Source organism: Elaeis guineensis, chromosome 10 (genome assembly GCF_000442705.2).
Source record: "Elaeis guineensis isolate ETL-2024a chromosome 10, EG11, whole genome shotgun sequence".
Taxonomy (NCBI): Eukaryota; Viridiplantae; Streptophyta; class Magnoliopsida; order Arecales; family Arecaceae; genus Elaeis; species Elaeis guineensis.
Genome location: NC_026002.2, coordinates 1,527,789 through 1,538,162, shown reverse-complemented (window position 1 = coordinate 1,538,162; position 10,374 = coordinate 1,527,789). Strand labels below are relative to the sequence as shown.

General features: G+C 36.4%; 1 protein-coding gene across 1 annotated transcript; it reads left to right on the top strand.

Moving 5' to 3' along the window:
• Nucleotides 1–3,596: 3,596 nt before the first annotated feature.
• On the top strand, nt 3,597–5,202 carry LOC105053248 (uncharacterized). The gene is made up of 2 exons (XM_010934345.4): nt 3,597–3,789; nt 4,182–5,202. Exons 1-2 carry the CDS (start codon nt 3,597–3,599, stop codon nt 4,898–4,900), a joined length of 912 nt encoding a protein of 303 aa, XP_010932647.2. The 3' UTR covers nt 4,901–5,202.
• Nucleotides 5,203–10,374: the final 5,172 nt, after the last annotated feature.

Genomic DNA, 10,374 nt, shown 5'->3' with positions numbered 1-10,374 from the left:
CTTTCATTTCCTGTTGTCTATAGTATCCCATTTGTGAAGAAAGGAGTCCTTTGAAGTTCAAACCACCTTGGGTATCTTAGGGTGATTGAATACTTCAAAAAGTCTGGATTAGGATGTGAAGTGTCTCCAATAACCAATTAGGTGCACCAAGTTATTTCAAACCCACCTTCCTTGTGTTACCAAACCAAAAAAAAAAAAACCCCACCTTCCTTGAAATTTAATTGTTTATGTATATAGGTATTTTGGATTTTGATGATATATAAAGTGCATTTAAGTGTTTATTTTTTTGAATAACATGTTATTTGGATCAAAGTTGATCTCATTCTCATACCTTATCCTGCATATAGAACAAGAATCAAACAACCATCAAACTAGGATGAAAACTGGTTTTTGTCAAGTCACTTAATCAAACTTGATCCTCAGTGTTATAATAGTAGAAATGCCTTTAAATATTTAGGACATTTATCTGGTTTTTAGTAGCAATTTTGTCATTTTATAAATATAGAAATGACGGGCCTGCAATGACAAAACTATAATAAATTCTGTGAGTTAGGCCTTCCTAATTCATTCCATCAAAAATAAAATAAAATAAAATAAAAAATGAAATGATGGTTTTGGTAGTAAGTAAAAAGTGGGGTCGTTTGCTGCAATATCTAATAAAGTATCTAGTTGGAAGAGTACAAAACGCTTGCATAGGAATATCATTTATCAGTTGATAATTAAATTGTCATATTAAGCCTTAAGTTATTATCAGAGTCAGGTTGCGCTATCATAAATATGAGTGTATTAAGATATTTAAAAATTTTGCTGCAAATCTCTAGAATAAATACAGAGGATGATAATGATATTGAAGCTAGAACCTGGCATTTGCTATGCTTGTGAATGATCCAAGGTGAAGTATTGATGGGTGGTCAGGATTTTGTCATTCTCTTAGTGATGGTTTAAGGATTTAAAATTTGAATGAGTATTGATAAATGCACATCCATATTTAGGGCATTTTACATGATTGGATCAAAATTTCATGGGATTCATGCATTAGGCCAACACAACTAGCTAAATAAGATTGGGCTATCTTTATAAGTATCCAACGAGTCATTTAAGTTTCTTTTTTTCCTCTCTCTCAGTCTCTCTTTATGGGATTTAAGCTGGCTCACTTAATAATTATCTATATTCTTATAAATATAAATCTAATCTAGCCTGATTTAATTGATTGTTTCGGTCTAACCAACGAATCTATCAGATTTTGAGCCCAGTTACCCAAACAGATCCTTAAGGATTGCATAATCCGGCCTAAAATCCCATAAATTTAGAGCCCTATTTGAATAGTTGGACCCAAAGTCGTTGGATTCGTGGCCCGACTATCAAAAGTATTGAATTATAAAGTGGTTGAAATTTTTTGTGCACCGCAGAACACGCACACCGCCTATGATGGCTCACATGTGGAGCCGGAAGAAAAAAATTTTTTTTTTTCGTATGCCGGGTGGTGCGTGCATTCTGCACCACCAACGGTGCATAAAGAATTTCTCAAAGTGGCTAAACCTACATTTTCAAGTATCCAAGGTCATTTGTTCGCTGGGCTGCTCCGAATATAAGAAGAAAAAAAAGACCTCAACAAGTGATTTATTTTGTCTCTCTTTAAATCACCAATTACAAAAAAACCACCACCAGAGTAAACGTCCACAAGAGCTGGGCAAAACCAAATCCAATTTATTATTGGGAAGAAAAGCTATAGTTAGCCTCAGCTAACTAAAGCAAACAAGGTCGCAAATAAGATAAAGATAAGTGGTGAGACAAACAAAGCACAAGTTCTATAAAGCAAGCAAAGGTTACTAGTCAGGCTTAAAGATTTCAAGACATGGTTAAGTAGTGCCTGAGTCCTCTTGGAGGAAACAGACGTCCAATTGAAAACAAGAACATCCATTCAAAACTCTTCCAAGTTGGCTACTGAAAACTCTTCCATTTCCTTCTATCCAGGTGTTCTGGCAAAGTAGCATGGAGGCAATAACATCCATTCAAAAGATGCTCTTGTTTCTACCATAGCACAATGTCCACTCCCTCCATATTTCACTCACAAATCTTGGAAGCTCCCCAATGATATGTTTTTCCATGAAAGACTTCCAAATATTCATTGACAATGCACAGTCTAGGAACAAGTGATCCATGACTTCATCACCCCCTCCACAAAGAACCCAGATGTAGGAGTACTAATAATTGCATTTTCTCAAGTTTTAAGTTGTTAGAACCTTGTTTGTGCTGATCTGCAAACGAAAAACTCTAATTTTCAGCCGTGTTGTGACTCGATAAATTCCCTTTGATTCAGAAGCCTGGAAACATTCTTGACTCTAAGTGATCCACTCCAATGCCAAGTTCATACTACAGATTGCTGCTGTTGCATGGGTTGGGAGATCTGCAGAGGACCAGACATTTAGTCCGATTCGAGTTGTTGGTTTGCATCCAAGCCTGTTTTGAATCTAATCCCCCAACTCCAAAGACTCCCTTGTCTATCTTTGCAGTCCGCCACGTTAAGATAGTTGTCTGATTACTGATCTTGTAAGCCACAGAAGCTGAGGGTGAGAAATAGATAATAGAAGAGAACTTGAGGGTTTTCTTCATTATTATATGATAAATCTACACTCCTTGATTGACTGTTAAATTACATGAAGCCTAGGGATAGCAACAGATCGGGTATGGATAGGTCAGCCAATATCTGTATCCATTTCATAATTAAAAATTTTATATCCATATCCATCCCATGCCCACCTTGGGTCACGATGGATCGGGTCATCTAGTGGTGTGGGTTGAATTGGATAGCTAAAATGGGTCGGATCAGGTTGGTAAGGAACGCATCGGGTAGATATTATAAAATAATTATAACTTTGAAATTGGAGATTTAGATTAAGATTATATCAGTTAGGTTCAAGACATCGCATATCATTATTCGTATTCGATCCAAACCTATTTCAGATATTTTATCTAAAACCTATACTGCCCTAGATTTTAATCTGGTCAAATAAAATCCACCTCATTCTGATCAGGTCAAATAGGGTATCCGATGGATCGATTATAATTTCCATCCCTAACAAAGTCATGGATGCCATTGATAAGAGCCTTCTAAATGACGCTGGAAATGGACCCTGCCTAAGACATGAAAATTCAGATTTGTTTATATATAGGCTAGGCCTACAAGCTTGACCTGGATTGATGTCAGACCAACATGTTCTGAAAGTCCATATGAACAAGATACTTTCTTCTCCAATAAGCAGTGACAAAGAGTCACAATATTTTTTCAGTGGAACAAACAAAAACAATAACTTGCCACTTTCTTTGGTCACTTTGTATGCTTTTTTTATTTATTACCTTACATATTCTGGAAAGCTATGGTAGATCATTTACTTAAAGCATCACAAATTCTTTGGAGGAAGAGTGCAAAGCAAACAAGGAATCATTCCCTTTACCCATGCCATGAGGTCAACAAGGAATAACCGAGCCTTCAAACCAACTAAACCCCAAGAAACCAGGTCAGAGCTAGGAATAATACAACATTGAGAACACAACACAAAGGATCCCCCTCATGCAGGTATATATAAACCCCATGCATGGCCTCCATCTCCCTCATCATTAATTCATTCAAGCACATTAGAAGAGCTCTAAGTAAGAGAGAGAACAAAGCAAAGAAGGCTCACATAGATATGAGGTCCGCCGTCGGTCAGCGTGTCTACGATGATTTCGTTCCCTCGCATGAGTTCATTCGAGAGGAAACTGCTGGTACACTCACCGTCGAGCTCCCAGGCATGCCTTCTTTCTCTTCATCTCAATCATCACTTCAATTAATTTTTTTTCTTTTTTAGAGTAGAATTAGAATCACCAAATAGTTTTAAGAGAATAAGAAATAGAAAGGAAGAGGAGAAATTCATAGAGAGGAGTACAAGCTAGAAAATAAAAAGAAAGAAGCTGATCATACATCCATGAGGTTAGAAAGTTGTATAACTATAATAACTGTTTTCATATAAGATTGGATACATAAAGCTTTGATGAACGAGTTCATTTAGGACATATAGCTATTAAGGTTTCTAATAGCTATAAATTTGAATAAGTCATGCCTGTTACCATATAGTTCAACATCACCATTCTGTGTTAATTACAGAAATATGTTGCAATGTATCTTCCTTCTTTGGTTGTAGGATATAAGAAAGAGCAAATCAAAGTTCAGATTGATAAGTATGGGAAGCTGAAGATTAGCGGAGAACGTCCTCTCGAAGGCAACCGATGGAGCCGATTTCGCAAAGAATTCCAAGTCCCTGAGAACTGCAACGTTGGTGACATCCGTGCTAAGTTCGAGAACGGGCGTCTCAATGTGTTATTACCAAAATTGATCACCGAAGAAGTCAAGGGGCAAGAACAGCCTACAGAAGCTCCTCAGAAGCCCGAGGAAAGCCAGAAACCGACGACCGAGCCGAAACCGAGCACCAGCCAGGATGACATGAACCAGAAAGCATCTGTTAAGCCAAATGGTGTTGCTAAGAAACAAGAAGATGAGAAGAGAGGTGAACCGGCCGCTGATGCAAGAAAAGATGTGCAGAAGGTGGGGGAGAAGGAGAAGGATCAAACTGAAGAGAAGAAATATGATGAGAAGGTTGCAGGTGCTGTGAAACATGAAGAGGGTGAGAAAGGTGATGCAGTCCCTGATGTCCAGAAAAAGGAGGCAGTGTTGGAACCTGCGGCAGCCGGCAATGGCAGAAACGGGGAGAGTAAGTTGAAGCACAAGTTGGATGAATTGGGCTTCGACTTCGACAAGCAAAAGCAGATCATGGTGAATGGAATTGTGGCTGCTGTGCTCTTGGTTGGGTTGGGATGGTACCTGACCCACAAACTGAGTCCAATGGAGGAAGGTCGCCACTAAGCTAGCCAAGCAATGTCTGCTTTCATGGAAACATTGGAGGCATTTGTGATTTATTAAACGTAAAGGATACCTGAAAAGAAAATAAAGTGAGAAAATGTTAGAATTCTCTGTTTAAAATGGGCTTGCGTATATGTGGGAGATGATCCTAAAAACTAGAGAGGGAGAGATGCAGGTGGAGAAGGAATGGCATTGCTTTGCTCATCAAGCATGATGTTCCATCACACATGTATTTATATATATTAAAAAATAAACTTATCCTCGAGACATAAGGTTTCTGATCATCAGTGAGTTGATAAGATGTCTGCAAAAATAATGATGATGATGATGATGGTAAGATTATGCGAGAAAATATATTTCAAAATCTTGATATTACTTTTGCTCCAAACAGAAAAGACTCAAAACATTAATGCCATAGAAGTTGCCTCAAGACTCTAAACATTGATTTTGTCATTACTATAACAAAAAAAATGTTATTAATAACATGGATAATCCTTTTGCTTAAAAAAAAAAAAGGAAGAGGAAAAAAGAATGAAAGAAAAGAAGAGGAGGAAATAGAAACACTGCACAAGCCCTTCATGTTGGCTAAGGAACAAATTTTAGTGTCCTGGTACTGTCAAAACTTTCTGACTCTAGAAGCTCTTTTTCTGTTGCAGACCCTGGAATGACAACAAGAAACAAAAAAGGACATGGTAAAGATTCTCCAAAAAGAAGTAAAAGAAGACATGATAAGACTCACCAAGTTCAATATTATTTTCAGTAGTTCAATCGCAATACTTTGTTTCTCCGGAGCAAAAGTAGATTAAGCAGATGAAATAAGTACAAAAGGATGAAGAGAGAGAAAGGAGAAGGAAAAGGAAAAAAGTTCAGCAGTAGAAAGTGTAGAAAGTTAGAAACCCACCTCTCCAACCCAATACAGGTAGCCAAATAGAGACAACAAAAAAACCAAAAAACCTTCAGATCACACAAACAATGCCAGCCCAAATCTAAATACTGCAAGAAGAGTAAATTGGCAATCTTTCTTCACTTCGATCAAACCAAGTGCACCAACATGGGGAAATCTTTAAAGTCCTGACTTAACATAGTCCTTTGATTTATCCATTTTCATTTATAAGAAGTAAATATGTTATTGGAAGCGCATAATGCTTTCTAACACAACACACTCCTTTGAAGTAAATGATTTAAGTTCATGCTAGTTAATAAATCCATCCAAATCTAGACATAAATGCGCATTCAGTGGCAATTAAAAGAGTTTGTAAAAAAAATGGATGTCCACAAAGTTGCAGCATAGCAATGGAAAAACAAGTAGTCCAATAGGGGTGAAAGAAAATATTTAAGGCTAGGAGCCACAATTGGTTATAAGTAGTTAAGTAAACGAAAACCTTCAAAAAGTTTTCTACTACCACCAAAACGGGAAAAAAAGAAAAAAATCTTTCAAAGAGAGAGAGAACTTTGAACCCTCTAGCCTATGTGCGTCCTATGTGACCATACCTGCATGTACAAATCTGGGACCATTCTGCAGAATATGATGGGTGCTAGCAAGAAAATAGCGTAGAGGTGGGGGTGGCAATTGGGTCAGATTGGAGCAGATACAAATCAAGTCGGGTATATAATAGGTCAAAAATCTATCAACCTGTACTCGACTTTTTTATTAAGTGAATCCAAAATCCAAATCAATGTGACCGCCTTATTAAATAGCTAATTTAACCCTCTCTATAGAGAGCTGAATTAAGTTAAATAGATTAAGCAGGTTAAGCATTACCACATGTACATATAGGGAATTGACACCCGATCCCTCAATTGATTGCTATTTGTTGTTTAATTCTTGGTGACCAAAATTTTTAGTTTTAACCCCACAATTTCTGGCTATTTAGTTTTTAATCTCTGGCCCTTGCACACCCTTACACCTAGCCCCGTGCACGCTAATAGATAATTGTTTACACATAGATATAAGTTATGTATGGATAGCAAGTATGCGCAAGAACCAGTATAAATGCATGTAATAAAAGCGTAAGTGTGTGGAAATATCTGCAGGACTAAAAATGAAATGCTAATGATCAAGAATCAGTTGTAAAATGGCAGTCAACATAAGAACTGGCTGTTAGTTAAGTTCCCAAATAGCATATGTAAATGAAACCGGAAACCAGGAATACAAATTGTGAAAAGAATACAAGCAATACATTGGTGAAGGATTGGTTCAAGGTTGCATGAAGGAAAAAAAAAAGGTGGGCAGTTTGTGCAAAAAGCTTAGTTTTGTCACATAGTTTGTTCCACTTTCGTTTTTTTTCCTTTCTTTCTTTTTGTGGTCCAACCTGGTACTTTGCAGCACTAGCTTGGTCCTTAACGTTTATTATGTGTCTTTCACTATCTTAATAAGAACTCCTTTTTTTCAAAGAATACTTACCTCAATGAAAGCTCGTCAATCTTTTGTTTACAGAATTCAGGATTCTTGGTATGATTATGTTCCTCCGAGGAAGTCTTCCAACATGTGGAGAACCATTGTCAATGCAGCTAAGCTGATCACATTCTCCTTATAATGGCATATTGGAAATGGTGATAGCACTGATGTTTTAAAGGACCCATGGCTTACCAATATTCCTTTAAATGGACTGCTTTTTTCAACCCAAGCCATGGCCGAAGGCACTACAGTTTCACAATTTTTGAATGCAGACAAGTCTTGGAACAGGTCAGTGTTGCAGAGCATGTTTGCTCCTGAAATTATCGAGTGTATTATGGATCCCTATTCCTAAGCATTCCTGTGAAGAGACTAGATCTTGTATCACTTTGGCTTTCCATCAGTTAAAGTGAAGGATATTTGTCATAACTTTGATGCAGACCATGATATTATTGCTCAGCCAACTAATGTTTTCTCAGCCATTTGGAAGCTTGAAGTGTCTACTAGAGTCAGGTTGTTTTGGTAGGAAATTGGGTGGTCAAGGCTCCCTGTAAAAGCTTTCCTTGCTAGTCGAGGCTTGTTGGATCCCGGAAGTACTAACTGATTCAGAGAGACATGTTTGGTCCTTCTCATCAACCTTGTGCTTAGCTGAGTTTTGTTCTGGTTTTGTATGTCCTTGATACCTTTGTGTTTTTTTCCTTCCTCTGCAGATTGTACGGGAGTCTTCTTTCACTTTTTCCCTTTTCATTATTAGAAACAAGTAATATAAAATATTTTTAAATAAAATTCTAAAATTCCAGCTATCCAATTTAAAAAATAAAAAAAAAGAGAATATTTCAATAATATAAGGCTTCTGTCATTGTGGGATCTAGAGAGGGTTAAATGTATTTTGCCTTACCTCATGTGCATAGAGACTATTTACGTGTTTCAAATCTATGACATTTAGACCATAATGGAGTAGCTTTATCATTGCACTGAGGTCCGTCCTCTATCTAATTAAAAGAACATAGAAAAAAAAATATGCATGCAGAGATGGAAGCAAATAAAAATTCTGCCTACGAGGCATTACACGATTTGTTTTCACTTGAAAAAATTGGTGGCATCAATCACTTTCACAAAAATTAACCGCCCCATATGGGAAAAGTTATTAGCTCGAATGGTTGAAGTGTGTAGTGGGAATTTATCCAATGCCTGCTTCATCAACTAATCTAATACAAAGATTACATCGCAACATTATTCCAAAGGAAAGAAAAAAAGCACTTACCAGTGTCCTGCTCATAATGACCTTCAAGTCAACTAAAGGAAAGAAATAAGTACCCTGTTTTTTCATTTAAAAGCAAAAGATCATATTAACCCTCCTAAATTAATATAGGGCTACAATTATATGCTTTGAAGGCTGAGGGCAGGGGGGTCTAGGCCAACGGTGGGCAGGGTCAGAGGTTTGGATATATTGATCTAAAGACATCAAAAGGTGCTAAAGTACTGAATTCGTTTTTGACGGTTACATGTCATCATCTCAGTTAAGTTGCCTTCATGTTCATTTAAATAACTAATATTTTTATAACTGCACAAATTATGCCATAGGGCAAAAAGAATGTCCTATCTAGTTATGGCTAGCCGAAACATATTATTTAGTTTTTTAGCCTTCTATAAGTATCCAAATTATCCAGTGTATAGCCAATGTAGAACTAAAATACAGTCGCATGTATCTTACATACTCCTTCTATTTAAGCGCTAACATCCTCACCAAGTTAAGGGTCCGAATCCATGAATTTAGCTACAAACTTGTATCACGGTCAATCCATGATTAGCATCAATAAGTACATACTACAATATTTTCTAGCTATATAAACCACCGGTCTGATCTACTTTGATACCATATCGTCACCGTCAAATCTACTACTTGGTCTAGTATGTGATGTGACCGCATATCCTATAAAGTATAATCCTATGAAATATGCAAAGTCTATTAGATGATCAAAACATCAACCATATTATTCACCAATTTCAAAAATAAAAGGAGGATTTCTTTATTTTATTCACAAAAAAGGTGAATAATATGGTTGATGTTTTGATCCTTTATAAACCATCTATATTTCATAGTGTGGAATATATGACCATGTCATGTGCCAGCCCAAGAGGCGGGCTTGGGTCATGACAAGTTTAATGACCAATTGTTGCAAAATACCCACAATTACTCCAACAGCTATGTGCTTATAAGAGATATATCATATGTAAAAAGACAAAAGTCCTCAAGAAATAAAATAAAATAATAATAATAATAATAATAACTTAGACGACCACTGGAGTATCTCACATTAAACAAAGAAGTTTTGACACTCATATCATCATCTTGGCATCTTAATATTGGTAGAATCATGGCTCTGATGAATTAACAAAAGTTACACATATTCCTGCCTTCATAATTCCAAGTCAATTCCACAAATTTTTAATTTTATGATATCCTAAAACATCTCAAATTTTGTACTATATCTGAATATCTAATTTTAGCACTGGATGGTAAAGGGCAAAGAGCATCTAATACAACACAATAAAACTGAAATCTACATTCCGGTCTTCTATTGCACTCACCTTTCAATCCTGCAGAAAAGAGAAACATAACTGAAATGATTTATAAAATAAAGTTCCCGACGTGTTAATTTTTTAAGTGGAACTTAACTCTAACATATATGCACATCAGAACTGATCATTCATCGGAGAAATCTTATTTTAAAGCATTATTCTCAATTGACAGTGAGCATGTCATGCCCAAACCCAACATCTGAATCGGATACGTGATGGCCGCAACTCCTTAACCAATCCTAAAGAATATGCAAGCCAAATAAATCATTACAACCTTAACATCCATAACAATTTATTTCAATAATAATTCATAAAATCTTGCATAATTACAATTAAATTTCTTCAATCCTCTGATCAGATACTATGACACTCTATTATCCATCTACTCACCCGTAAATCCAAGACATAGCCAATCATCAACATCCTGTAACTCTGAGAAGAAAAAGAAAAATGAAGGATGTGAGCTTTACAACCCAGTAAGAATTTCATATCACATCAA